The sequence below is a fragment of the Oculina patagonica genome, chromosome 1, assembly GCF_052425735.1.
Source record: "Oculina patagonica isolate OP01 chromosome 1, crgOcupat, whole genome shotgun sequence".
Classification (NCBI taxonomy): Eukaryota; Metazoa; Cnidaria; class Anthozoa; order Scleractinia; family Oculinidae; genus Oculina; species Oculina patagonica.
In genome coordinates, this window is record NC_135758.1 from 27,081,423 (window position 1) to 27,096,116 (window position 14,694).

The following is a 14,694-nucleotide window of genomic DNA, read 5'->3' on the forward strand; positions in this document are numbered from 1 at the left end:
CACTGTAGGCATTGTGTCACAGAATTTAAAATGTAATTACTGTGTACTGCTGTCCGAGGGGGAATCTAAACTTGTAGCTGTTAATGAGAGTAAAACATTGATCTGTAGTTTCCTGACATAATTTTTGATATCTGTTATATAGTATTTTTTCGTCGTCTTTTGGGCGTATTTTCTTCCATGGCCAATTGTCCTTCAAAGTTTTAAAGCGTCAAGGACTAAGCGTATAACATTGTCCCCTTTCCTCAGGAAAACCATTAAGATTTTGGCATTAATAAGTTTTTTTTAACATCTAAATTTAAATAAACGGGCAAACTCAGAGTAATGTTCTCAGCGTGCATGGAATAAAATAATTAATATAAATCACAAAAGCTTTCAGTTAACATTCTAAGGACAGAAAAGTCTGTATAACCAACGGAGATATTTTTCATTTAACGAAAATTGTTTCAATATGCCATATTGTAGAGGTTTCTTCCAAATATCCGCTTAATTGAATGGCTGTAAAAAATAGTATAGGGAATTATAAAGGGTCTGAATAAGCATCTGTCAGAGTGTTTATTTAAAGCAACGAGGAGGGCAACTGAAACCTTTTACTGAAATGAAATTTATTGTTTCCATTGTGGTCTCAAAACCTAATAGCTAGAATCATTACAATATTTTTTCAAAATTCTAACAAAACAACTTGATCGTATAACGGATCAGTTTCATTAAATTAAATTCTTTATTTTCCTCGTGATAGGTATTTTTTAATTAAATTTGCCTACTTCTGATGTGCTGCTATTGAATGCCACTGTGTATTGAGGCCTACCCATTTGCTCTGCACAGTCTGGCACTAAGCTCAGTACCTTAGTCTTCGTTGCCAAAAGCTCAGATTCTGCACTTTCACTCGCAGCAAAACAAAGAAGGCAAGATCAGTTTCCAGTGTCCCGGTAACTTTCCTTTAGATTACCCTCATCACTTGCGTTTTATTTATTAAGATTACGTTGGTAAAGGAACTACTGCAAGCATCAGCGCGGGAATAAGGGTTAATATAAACTCAACGATGCTGCCTAGCAGGATCAAAATAGGTTTTATCCTTGTTCTTGCTCGTGTGTTTATATGGAATGTCACAAGTTAAACCAGGTTTAGCATGCAACATCAGTTACAATTAGCTGAAATTATCTCTTAGAGATATCTCCGTGTGCTCTTCCTTTTTAGCGCTAAGATCATAGAATTACACCTGGAAACAAAAATTATGCACACTAGAAAAGCGACTCTGAGGAAATTTCTAGCAACCCAGATATACATATATTGACGAAAGTCGAGAGTACTTCAAGATGCTAAAGTTTGAATGTGAGTCACTTTTGGGGCGAAATCACATGCAAACACGCTTACTGTTTTGTAGGAGGGGACCTGAACACTCGCAGCTATTAAAGTTTCTGAACTGCAGCAATCTAAAATTGTGGCTTATGGTCTTAAACCTCACGTCAAATTTTCTTCACGCTGGCATGTATAAAGTGCACTTTTTTAATATAATGTTTGTGATTTTTAATTACTCGCATTTTATCGTATTTTCTTAATCAAGGACCAAGTGTACTGAAATGTACACGCTTTTTTCATTTCAAGAAGTCGCAGTGGCCAAATGGCTAACGCGTTCCACTCGGTATGGGAGGTCTGGGATCAACTCAAGAAAGGGACAGCTTGCTGTGTCCCATTCTTGTCCCCAGAGCCGCTTGTCCCTCTTAGCTGGCTGACCCTGGGGCACGAAGAACTAGTGGGTCTGGAGGCATCATAGTAAAATCCATTACACAAAGGAATTTTAAAACGGTTTATTTAATTTGCTAAATTAAAATTTCCTTTGTTGAAGATCTTGCCAGTCAAATCATGTGTCCTCAGAGCCACTTGTTTCTTGTTCTCCAGGCTCTGTCGGCCAGGAGGAACACGCGGCTCTGGGGACGAGAATGGCTGTGTCTTTGGTTAAGTTTCAGTTTGACGGTGCCTCACTTCACTCAGAAGTTTGAATAGTTACTGGTGAATCCTTAAAAAAACTAAACTGGACAAATAGGTTGGGGCGTAGTCGATGGACAAAGGTGACATCCAGGAGGAAAAGCAATACTCTTGAAGTGATATTGTCATGAAATGAATTCTCCTGACTTTTCTTGTCTTTCTTTTGTTTCAAAACATTTGTCCAGCTGAAACAATCTAAGATGAGTCGCATCTCCTTGTCAAGCATTGTAATATTTGTCTTCATCATTTTCTCGGCCGAGAACAACTTGATTGGGGAAAGCAGCGATTGCACAGATACCAGATGTACCTGTTCTCGTGATAAAGAGAACATCACAGCAGTTTGCAGGATGAGTGACTTGGAAAATATATCACAGTCGTTTATCACTCCTCAGGCTGTAAACTCATTGTAAGTTACGAGTATTTTGCTTAGTCAAGGATTTAACATAACACTCTTTCCAGGTCATTGATTCACTGATCAAACAGTAAATCAGTCTGGCAAAGAACAAACCATGCGTCTAAAGCTATTTACTTTCACTTAAGTGTCGAAAGTAATTCGGGTTTGCTTTGGTTTCAAATTACCACGTTAACTTATTGGTTAAAAAAACTCGCTCGCTCGCTCGCTCCACTTTATCAGCCAATCTAAAGCCAATTAATCGTGACTCGCTTACAACGTTTTCCTGTGCGTCGTGCCTGCCATGTATTTGCTTCGAATATTAATTCTACATGTTTTTCGCTTCGAGTTTTAATTTGTTCGCTAGATTTTCATGAGTCCTTAGTAATTGGCCAGTCAGATTAATTTGGGTTTGGTTTTACAACACTTAATCGAAAGTCTCTCCATGCGTGGGTTCCTTTGTAACTTGCACAAAACGAAACAGGCTCAGTAAGATAAACATCGACTCTGTAGTTAGCGCTAATTGCACCATACATTTTGACTGCTGAGTTTTTGTTCGTTTTTTTTGTTTGTTTGTTTTTCAGGAATCTGTCAAACAATAAAATAAGGGCGACAAAACCAAGTACATTCAAAAACTTTTCAGGACTCATCAACTTGTAAGTCAACTTGTAACGAGCAGTTTTAACCCTATTCAGACCGGGGGGGGGGGGGGGGCTTTTGAGGCCCGCGCTGATTTTGAACTTTTATAACTTTTTTAAGATTTAACCAAACGCTGCCAAACTTTCTGAGTTTTCCTAAAATTTATCTGGCAACAATTTGGTAGGGTTAGATGATGTGTCAGGAACTTGACATCACCATGGCAACGGCATTTTGACAGGCATGTTTTCCCAAATTTGTAATTTTGCGTGTTTCTGTTAATGAAAATCAACTTAAATGGGATTATTTTCACATTTTTACGGGTGTAAAGCACATTTTTTTTATTTTAGTACTTTGCAGTGATTTTGGGCGGTTTTCTGGCATTTTGGAAAAATTTTGAAATCCAAGATGGCGGATCCAAGATGGCGGCTGTTTTGACATCATGATGTAATTGTCACGTGATGTGACGTCACCATCCCACGTGAAGTAAACCAAAAGAAAGAGATTTGGACATACAATACATCCTATAAGTTTCATGGTGATTGCTTAAATATTCTGGAAGTTACATAGGGGGGCTTCCGAAGCGCCCCCCCCCCCCGGTCTGAGAAGGTCCAAAAAAGCCCGGTCTGAATAGGGTTAAGTTCATTACAATTCCTCACATATTTCGCACCCCCTACTTCCCTCAAAATACTATTGCATGGGCACTTCTTTTTTTATTTATTATCTTATCTATTAAGTAAGTAACTTATTAATTTATTTTGATTGTTTAATTGATTGATTGATTGATTGATTAATTGATTGATTGATTGATTGATTGATTAATTGATTGATTGATTGTTTGATGATTGGTTGGTTGGTCATGACATGCAACATTATGGTAATTCAACCAACCATATTTTTATCTTAGCTTATGTAAGAGAAATCGGAAAAGCTTATTTAATTTCCATTTTGCTAAGTTGGGCATTTTGTTACTTAACAATGTAGGGAAACCTAGAGAAGATTTTCAAGGAAAGGCGATGCTGGTTATAAGCTATAGCCAATTGCAATGTGTTCAGTTTGGCAAATTACCACAAAAAAAAGCAAAAACAAAATACAAGTATTAATACAGGTATTACAGTGTTACTTTACAAATTTATTATCTAGAGTCAGAATTGATAAATAAAATAACAAGTATATGCTCTGTATGCATTTTCAGAGAAATGTCTCAAAACCAGTTGGAAGAATTGTTGCCAAACTGTTTTGCGGGTCTGAAGAATCTGTTGAATCTGTAAGTTTCTTTTTTCTTATGGTTTTAGTATATGATTTTAGAACACGTGGTTATTTCTTGGGTTTGGATTTAACCTTATGACAAGCATTTTACACCCATACTTGCGCTCTGTTAAAACACCGAATTAAAAATAACTTTAGGAGTGGGAGAGAGTATTTGTGTTAGTCATATACAACTGTTCTTTGTTACGCCAAGACGATGTGCTTCGCAAAGGATAATTCATTTGCCTGCCTGTTTCCTGTATTGCAGAAGTAACCCGTTCCAAAAAAGTGAGATAAACGAATCTGATATTTTCTGTAGTTGAAAACCTGCCATGCCCGTTGCCAGAATTTTTCATGCATTTGCAATGAATACAAATGCGTCTTGCTTCGAAAGTATCGCTGGTGATTTCTCAGGCCACGATTTCGCTGATGATATCAAGAACAATGTCACTCAGAGTAAACTGGCTGAGTATACATATAAGAAATTCCAAGGTACGACACTGAAAAAAATAATAATTTGCGTTATGCTTCCCTTTAAAAGGTCATTGACGTATAACAACATCCAGGTGATTCACAAAGACGCTTTTAGCGGACTGTTTTCCCTGCAAACACTGTAAGTAAAACAAGCTAGAGACAAGTTGTCCTTGGGAAAATACTGAAAGGATAAGCGAGTAATTTTTAAGTCAGTATTACAAGTTTTTAAAAATCATTTTCTGTATTTCTCTTTTCTGTTTTCTGCCAAACATTCCTAGAAACAAAATTTGCTTTGAGGGCAAAAATGAAGCCTTTGGGGAAACTTGATTTTTACCGATTATTGTGTTATTCAGTGCTGGTGTAAAACCAAAAGGGGAAAGTTTGTAATTAAAATTGCTTAACGTTTATAACTGCCCAACATTTTTAGCAACAAAAATCTCTTTGAAGAACGAAAATGAAGCTATTGGGTAACTTAAATTTTACGAATTATCAATAAACATGTAAGTAAGCCTTGATGTGCATGTAATTTATTGTGTTCCCCCTTAGCGTAGACTAAACCAAAAGAGGAATGTTTATGCTATAGTTCAAAAACGTTTTATCATACTAGCTGTTAGTCATTAGTCTCTCGAGAAGCTGTTACTCGATTCCGATGGGAGTGTGAAACATCTTTAAAAATAACAAACTTAAAGCTAGTTGTGGGGGCGCGGTAGCCTAGTGGTTAGCGCGCTGGACTCCGGGTCGAAAGGTCCGGGGATTCGAGCCCTAGCCGGGGTCATTGTGTTGTGTCTTGAGCAGGACACTCTACTCTCATCGTTCCTCTCTCCACCCAGGTGTATAAATGGGTACCGGCGAAATAATGCTGGGGATAACCCTGAAATGGACCAGCATCCCATCCAGGGGGGGGGGGGGGGGGGGAGTAGATATACTCGAAGCCGCTTAATGCTACAGAAGTCGGGATAAGTCCCGGCAAGTATGACCAAGTATGGGCCACTTTGTATGGCGTTTCTCATGACCGAATTACTGCGAAAGGTTTTGGAAAAACTACAGATCAATGTCCCAAGCTGACTGCATAAAATTGAACACAAAATTAGATCACATAAAGAAATATGTTTATGCTACAATTTAGAAGCACCGTTATCCGGGACGTCATAATTCAAGGATAATTTATCCACGAAATAAAGCAACCTCGTCCCAGGGCCTTTTTCGTGACGATTTTCAAAATGGCGGAAATGGAGCACTGAACCGACGACATTATTTGCATAGAGATCAATGTTTTTTTTGGCAAAGGAATAGCATTGCAGGAATAGTGTCTTAGATTTTAGAAGTTTGATTAAATATGAGATAGAAATCTTGCACTTTAAAAGTTTACTTCCTTGTTCTCTTATCCCCTTTTAACGCGGAAATGAAAACAGAAATCTTTTTATTTTTGGAACATTATTCTTAATCTTTAGAACATTATTTTTTTATTTTTAGAACATTATACTTGTAATTTTATATATTTACCTTTTTAACTTAATTTTTAACATTGTATTAGTTTTAATTGAGGACCTCCCTGAAAACCACTTCATGTGACGGGAGCCTCCTCTTGAAAAATTATTTATTATTATATTATTATTAAACGCGGAAATGAAAACATAATTAAAGATCAAGTGAACCGACATTTCGATTTTATTTTTGTTTTTCAACCAAACGTTAAAACAATCCATTATTAAGTTAACCTCAGGAAAAGTTTTGCTTTCTGAGCCTTTAAGAGCGAAATACTGCAAAAACTGCGGAGATTTTCGAAGGCTCCACGAAAACTTTTCCACGATTATCGCGCGCTGGAATGGAACGAGATTTGAATTTTTTTTGACGTCATAATTGGTGTTTTTGATGGCTTTGCGATCGAAAGGCACGCGCACGTGCACGCCTGTAAGCTAATTACATTTGGCGAAAATATTAAACTAGAAAATTGAAATTCTTATTATACAAACTTGACAAGCTATATCAACAAACTAAAAGTGCTATGATCAAAACAAATATTTTAGCTAGTTCTAAGCCGCAAAATCCTTTCTCCAACGTAATTGAGATGCCTCCGTTTTAACAGCACAAAAACAGTGACGTCATAGTCGGTGTTTTTGCAACCTCGCTGGAGAGGTTGTGTATGAACATTGTTGGTGTTTACGACAATTTCGGACAATTTTCCCGAGCATTTTTTAACTTGAAATACATCTGCGGTGCAAAGTCTAATTAGCTTGAAACTTCGCCATATGTTTATTTGGTTCTTAATTAGCCTTTTGGTTTAAAAAAATCGAAATTTTGCTTCATTTAACCTTTAACTGTTTTCCCTCTACATTACAGGAACCTGACAGGCAACAATCTCCAAATATGGAATGCCCGTGGTGTCTCACTGCAACTGCCATCTTTGATGACCATTGATGTGCAAGGGACCATGGGATGGAGGCCGAAAGAAAAATACCTTTTAGAATTACCAAGACTGAAGGAAATTAGGAATGTGTCCTGGGATGCTGAATGCTTGGACTGTTGGCTCATCAAAAACGTTAGCGAGGACGAAATCAAAGTAGTATAGGAGTTGGGGGTACGAGATCATAAAAATTTTTATTATCTCATACATCCCCAACTCCTATACTACTCACAGCACTGGATCCAAAAATGGATTCAAATATTGGAACCAAATCTCGGATCCAAAACCGAAATTCAAACCCTAGAAAACAAGTCTTAAAAACCAAACCTTGCTAAACCCTTTAATCAAAATATCAAAATCTCTTATACTCTTTTTCAAAATTTTGAAAACAGTGCGTTTAAACAAGCCTTGTTATCATAACTTTAATATCAATCTGGAAAACCAAGCGAAGCCGAGTTTTATGATGTTTTTGAAATTTATTTCAAAATCTCTTATACTCTTTTTTAAACTTTTTTTATACGGTGCGTTTAAACAAGCCTTGATATCATAACTGAAATATCAATCTGGAAAACCAAGCGAAGCCGAGTTTTATGATGTTTTTGAAATTTATTTCAAAATCTCTTATACTCTTTTTTAAAAATCTTGCATCTTAGTGCGTTTATAGTGGATGGGTCATTTCAACATTCAGTTATATCCATATTATCATCTCTTATAATGATTTCTATTTTTTTAATGTTTGAATTGATGATTTGTGATTTTAAAATATCAATTTTTTTCATTTGAGAATTTAGATGATTACTGAGTTGTTGTAGCTCGAAGATGTTTTTTATGGAATTTAAATTTGAGATGGATTGTAGATGGAATAATATTTTTTCATTTAATTGAGCTCTATGATTGAGGGCTATCACAAGTTTTAGTATAGATATTGTATGTTTAGAGCAACTGTTCGTATCTTGATTTGATATTATTTCATTGATTAAATCAGATAATTTGTTGTTTTGTATTTCTGGTTTATTCATATAATATTAGGACACATTTTTTTCTTATGTGATTTTTATAGTGCGTTTAAAACAAACCTTGTTGACATAATGAAAATCCTAAAAATCTCTTATACTAAAAATCAAAAAATGGAAATCGAAAAATACCTTGGATCAAAACCTTGGATCATAACCTAGGATAAACAGATGAGTTTGTCTTTAATATCCATAAGGATATAATTCTATACAACTTTCCGATATGTATTTTATTGCGCGCTTGTCATATCCAAAGCTGTATACCTTTTCCTCATATTTGTTAACAATTTGTTTATTCTGTCTGGTTATCTTATTTTCATTTACTAATGTGAGTTCTTTGATATCGCCCTTAACCATCTTAATCATATTTGTGTGATTTATTATTTGTGAATTTTCATGATTAAGGGAAAAACGCATAAATCCCAATCCACTTTTCAATTGGAGCAGTCCTGATAGATGCGTCACTTATCATTATACGATCAGTGATTACCTCATGTTGCTTGCACGTAATCGCTTTCTTGTCAGAGAGTGCAGAAGTTTATACGACTGCATTCAGCGAAAAGAGACTAATGTCACAAAGTCCTTTCCATGTTGGCGGACCACCCAACACGTTTTCTCCATGCATTTGCTGTTTGGAACACTCGGAGGTGCCATGAATTTGATTGTTGTTTTAAACATTCTGTTGACAAAATCTTTACGAAAAAACGTTTCAATGGTACTAGTAAGTAATTTAGCCCTGGGAGATACCTTGATTTGTGTTTATTTAGCGATAATGGCGTCCATCATAGTGAGCAATGAACACGAAGATTTGCATCAAAACCCTAGCAGTATACACAAAACTCAGTGTCCCAGAATTGGATCTCTCTGGGTGCTTGGACAATGCACAACTTCCATCACCTCTGTCGCACTCACTCTTGAGCGATACCTTTGTATAGTTTTCAGCATGAAGCCTGACATTCGCATGACACCCAGGTTAGCTTCGCTGGCGATTGCTCTTAACTGGGTCGTTGCAGCATTCATGATGTGCCTTGCACATTACTTGGACATTTACGAGAAGAACTTCCTTTGCATTCCTGTGACACATGACATGTTACGTCTTCCTAGAGAGACTCGTTACACAATTGCAATTGGCTCTATCGGAATAATTTTTTATCTCGTGACAATCCCAATGTATGTTCACATTTACACGGTTGTCAAACGATCCAGTCAGCAAATGGGAGTGCAGCGAGAGTCTACGCTAGCCAAGCGAATTGCCGTCCTAGTCGGTACTAACTTGGTGTTCTTTTTCATGCCTATTCTATTAGTGGGTGCATGGAATTTGTTCGGAGCATCTAGTCACAATTTAACTATTAAATCCAGAAGAGCAATAAAGCAATTGCAATGGATTCCTATGTTTTGCTTGAGCATTAATTCCTGTTTAAATCCTCTCGTACACGCGTTTAGAAATGACAAGTTCAAGGACGCTCTTAAAAGAAACCTTCCATCAAGATGTAACACACATGACGTTGCGCCGGTTGAATAAACTACACCTTCGGCAGGCGTGCGCGTCACAAGTCACGCTTGCCGTCAAGCTTGCCGTCACGCCTGCCATCACGCCTATAAAGAAACTGCATCTTTAAAAGGCGTACGCAAAAGTGGTAACATAACACTGTTGGTACAAGCTACATTTTCAGGGGATATAAAAGATAAACATTTCAAACGTTCCACGCTTCATAATACACTTCCGGTGCGGTGAGCACAGAGGACGCTAAAAAGTGCATGAATAACGTCCTGAATTTTAAATCATTCATTTTGAAACTTTGCACCCGTAAAGAACTCGTTTCATGTTTTAAGATTTTGCTATTTATGGCGGGAAATGACGTCATGAAATTGGCATCAAATTTTGATTTTAGTAATATATAATATCTAATGATATACTTAAAAGGAGAACTTTTCACAGTTATCTCCAAAACTGAAAACATTTTTGAAATATCATGATTTACCACTTAAAAGAGATAAGGATTTGAAATTTTAATCTCCTCCCATTTTGCTACTAATATAGCACAAATCACATAGTCCCTCTGTGCTCACAGTGACGTATCACAGCAACATTTATTTACTGAGTGGAACTATTCTAAGATGACATCGCTGCCATGCCATCCATTTCTTTCCCTTATCCCTATTTATTTAGTAGCATTTAGTAGTGGAGAACATAGAAACGTGGAAACGTAGAAACGTTGCGTGACGACTCAAACAACGGCTGTACCGATGTTAACACAAATCGCCGTTATCTACTCCGTTTATTTTAATTGTACAAATACACTATGTTGAACAAATATTGCATTTTAAACAGTACTTGGCAATGTAATCTCTTTAGACCCGGCCTGACCAATCGATGAAACCGATAATCGATGATAATCGATACCAATCGTTTACAATCGATGCCAATTAATCGATTGATATTGGAAATCGATGACCAATCGATGACGGAAAATTTTGTGACTTTTAATTTCATCGATTTTCATCGACTGTCATCGATTTTCATCGATTATCATCGATTACCATTGATTTTCATCGATTGTTTTTTGTTTGGTTTGATTTAACATGAGTGTTATTACATCAACTCAGTGGCTCTTAAAAGCAATCAATAATTCATTTTCGTGATATGCTATTATGTTACTGTTATCTAAACAAGCCCAATAAATATAATAGTATAATATTAATAGTAACTTTTACCCTTTAAGCCCCGATAGTGCCATTTGGCACATAACGTCATAACTTGATTAATATTTGTCCGATTAAATTGAATTTTTACTACCAAAATTACCTTGGAAAGATCTGCATTTTGAAAACATAAAATTGTTCCTCCCCCTATTTGTGACTTGATTGACCACCCCTATAACTTTTGAAACTTTTTTCCTGATACGTATATGAGATGCAACATAACTTAAATTAACCACGACTGACTGAGAGCTGCACAATAAGCTATAGTTTAGGGGTATACCTACTATATATACGGAGATACAGACATTTTTAAACCTTTTTTCTTTCTATGTTTTAAAGCTATTTCTTGGAAGGCCATTACTTTTTTAATTATTTGTTGACAGGTTTTATGAACTATTCTGATCAATACCTTTCAAATGGTGTATCATACATGGACATCCAGTTAATGTTTATTGATTTAGGAAAATAGACATTGTGCCCATAGCTCACGATCAGTCGTTTTAGGATTGCGAAAATCTATTTCCGGATATCCTCGATAATTGTCCTGGGGATGCCCAAGTACGCCGCAAGATATGGATAACAATCGATGACAATCGATAAAAATCGATAGCAATCGATGACAATCGATGTAATTAAGGAAATTTTATTTGTGACTATCGATTGGTCATCGATTGGCCGATGCCAATCGATATCAATTAACTAACCATCATCGATTGATATCGATTGATTGATTGATTTCCGATCATCGATTTTCATCGATTGGTCAGGCCGGGTTTAGATTTTACACAATCGTTACCTACAGCCTTAGTTAGTAGAGGGGACTATTGTAATACAACTCAAAAGTAAACCGCGTCATAACTAAACTGTACCAAGCTTACTTCATTCTTTTTTACTTGTTGAAGAAAGGGGAAAGGGAACATTGAGACTACTTTCGTTTTGTGTTGAGATTTTAACAGTAGCATACCTTGTTATACCATAATGAACCTAGCGTTAAAATGTGCAAATACTTGTATTTAAAGTAGGACATTTGAAGATCATTGTCATTAGAATAAAGCAAATATAGTTAAATAAATTGAAGGTGGTTAAATAAATATATATTTTTTAAAAGAATGAACTTTTAAAGAAGTCATAAGAAGGTTTTCTTTTTTTTCTGAATAATGTTGATTTTTGAAAGATAATTGATAGGACTAAAACACATGTCAAATACATTTTTTCCCGATACCTAGAAGTTAACTAGTTAAACAAATTGTAGAGACAGCAGTCGGTTAGATACACGCACTCACTGCCGACACATTTTTAAAGATCTGGGCCATGTGTTGTTTCTTACATAGTTTTCTTTTATTTTCTTTACTATACTCTGACTTACTTTACAGAAACAAAAAACCAAATTGGGTTATATGGATCCATGCATGGAACTCACAATCAGTTTTTCAGATTTAAAATTGGCAGTTCGCGTGGGTAATGGCTTAAAGGAGGTAAAAAAAAACCTGTTTGTGTTTTGTGTTGCTTCTTTTTATTTTTTATTTTTCTATTTTTCTGCTCGTGTAGTCTCGACCATTTCGGTTAAAAACAAACGTATACGACCCAAATATTTTTCACTGTAGGCATTGTGTAACAGAATTAAGAAAAACCCGTGTTCTGCTGTCCGAGGGGAACTCTAAATTAATAGCTCTTAATGAAAAAAAGATTGTATATTTTCTCGTCATCTTTTGGCGTATTTTCTTCTAATTATCCTTCAAAGTTTTCAGGCGTCAAAAGCTAAGCGTAAGACGTTGTCTCCATTCCTCAGGAAAACCATTAAGATTTTGCCATTAATAAGTTTTTTAACATCTAAATTAAAATAAACGATGACTGCGGAAATTGATCACCTTTAATTTGTAACATTACTTAAAAAGCGAAAAGCTTTGTTCTGCAAAACCCAGAGTAATGTTCTCAACGTGCATGAAATGAAATAATTCACAATAGCTTTCAGTTAACATTCTAAAGCCAGAGAAGTTTGTATGACCACAGGAGATATATTTTCATTTAACAAAAAAATATTTCAATTTGCCATATTGCAGAGGTTTCCACCAAATATCCCCCTAATTGCATGACTGTATACATAGTAAAGGGAATTACAACGGGTCTGAATCGCGACGACAACGAGGAGGGCAACGGTACAGATTTTACAGAAATTATATTTATTGCTTTCATTGTGGGCTCACAACATAACAGCTAGAATCAATTACATTATTTTATCAAATTTATAACAAAACAAATTGATCGTATTACAGATCAGTTTCATTAAATTAATTTCTTTATTTTCCTCGTGTGAGGTATTTTTAATTAAATTTTCTATCTAATATGTGCTGTAGTTGGATGTCTCTGCGTATTGTGGCCTAACCATTTGCTCTGCACAGTTCGGCACTAATCTCAGTAACTTAGTCCTCGTTGCCAAAAGCTCAGATTCTGCACAGCAAAACAAAGAAGGCGAGATCAGTTTCCAGTGTCCCGGTAAGATTTCCTTCAGTTTACTCTCGTGGCTTGCGTTTTATGTATTCAGTTGACGTTGGTAAAGAAACTTATGCAAGCATCAGCGCAAGCAGAAGGCTTTATGTAGCCTCAAACGTTGCCTAGCAGAAGGATCAAGTTAAGTTTTATCCATGTTCTTGCCGTTGCGTTTATATAAAATCTTGTGTTCAGTGTGTCGCAAGTGAGACCAGGATTAGCATTCTACATCAGTTACAATTGGCTGTTATTTTCTCCGTGTGCTGCTGTATGGTGTTCGCTAAAAGCTGAAAAAGCTGAACACCAGGCTGTTTGAAAATTTTACTTATGGAAGCAAAAATCGTGTACACAAGAAAAGCGGCTTTTGATGAGAAATATTCACAAACAGAGAGGGGCGCATCACATTAGGTGCTGTGAAAGGCAGGGACTTATTTTGCTTTCTTTTTTCTTGCGATAGGAGACATACAAGCTGGTGTGTAGACCGTCTCATCTCCCCACAGGCATACCTTTTTGGATGTTAGACATCAAGTTCTATATAATTGAAGTAAGCAATTTAAAAAGACATTTTTGACCAGCTTAAGAGGTTTCAAATCAACCTTTTTAAAATCGCTTTGTTGTAAGGGATTTTTTTACGGTTGATTTGATTGGCCAGATTTAAATTCTCTTTAAATTCATTAAAAATCTAGCAAATCAAATCATGTGGCCCCTCGTGTCCCAGGTTCTGCCGGCTAAGACAAAAAAGCGGCTCTGCATCTGTGGGCGAGAATGTGTGACTGGTAAAGTTACTATCACGGTGTTTCTCTCCACTGAGTAGTACAAATGGGTACCGGCGAATCGCTAGGAAACTAAACTGTAAAAAAATGTGGCGTAGTCGATGGATAAAAGTCACATCCAGGAGGAGATGCAATACTCTAGAAGTGATATTGTCATGCAATGAATTCTCTTGACGTAAAATGAGTTCTTTTAACTTGCAATGAATTTTCTTGTCCTTTTTCAGAACATTTGTCCAGCTGATACAAATTAAGATGAATTGGATTTCCTTGTCAAGCACTGTACTATTTGTCTTCATCATCTCCTCGGAGAACAATATTGGAGAAAGCAGAGTTTGCACAGATACCAGATGTACCTGCTCTTGTGATAAAGAGAACATCACAGCGGTTTGCAGAATGAGTGACTTGGAAAATATATCACAGTCTTTTAAGAATTCCATGGCTGTCAACTCATTGTACGTTACGAGTACTTTGCTTAGTTGAGGATTGAATATAATACTCTTTCAAGATCTGGCAAAAAACATACCTTATGTCTAAAGCTTAAGGTGTTTTTGAGTGTCGAAAGTACACCACGTTCTTATTTTT

At 36.2% G+C, this 14,694-nt stretch overlaps 2 protein-coding genes and 1 long non-coding RNA gene across 3 annotated transcripts in view; 2 read left to right on the plus strand and 1 right to left on the minus strand.

Annotated features, from left to right (window-relative positions):
* LOC144643339 (melanocortin receptor 5-like) overlaps positions 1–14,694 on the minus strand; it is a 213,471-nt gene that overhangs the window by 61,883 nt on the left and 136,894 nt on the right. The window lies entirely within an intron of this gene.
* LOC144646089 (uncharacterized) lies at positions 2,184–9,671 on the plus strand. The gene is made up of 7 exons (XM_078505615.1): positions 2,184–2,389; positions 2,959–2,996; positions 4,154–4,277; positions 4,800–4,871; positions 7,073–7,292; positions 7,928–7,944; positions 8,555–9,671. Exons 1-7 carry the CDS (start codon positions 2,184–2,186, stop codon positions 9,669–9,671), a joined length of 1,794 nt encoding a protein of 597 aa, XP_078361741.1.
* On the plus strand, positions 13,236–14,514 carry LOC144649449 (uncharacterized). Its single transcript, XR_013569899.1, has 3 exons — positions 13,236–13,345; positions 13,797–13,883; positions 14,337–14,514. It is a non-coding gene; the product is annotated as an uncharacterized LOC144649449 (long non-coding RNA).

Excerpts from the sequence above, each read along its gene's own strand:
- LOC144646089 (XM_078505615.1), top strand. The coding sequence starts at position 2,184 with ATGAGTCGCATCTCCTTGTCAAGCATTGTAATATTTGTCTTCATCATT. Across the intron at positions 2,390-2,958 it reads CCTCAGGCTGTAAACTCATT|GAATCTGTCAAACAATAAAA; the intron begins GTAAGTTACGAG and ends TTTGTTTTTCAG. Across the intron at positions 2,997-4,153 it reads AATAAGGGCGACAAAACCAA|AGTCAGAATTGATAAATAAA; the intron begins GTACATTCAAAA and ends TTTATTATCTAG.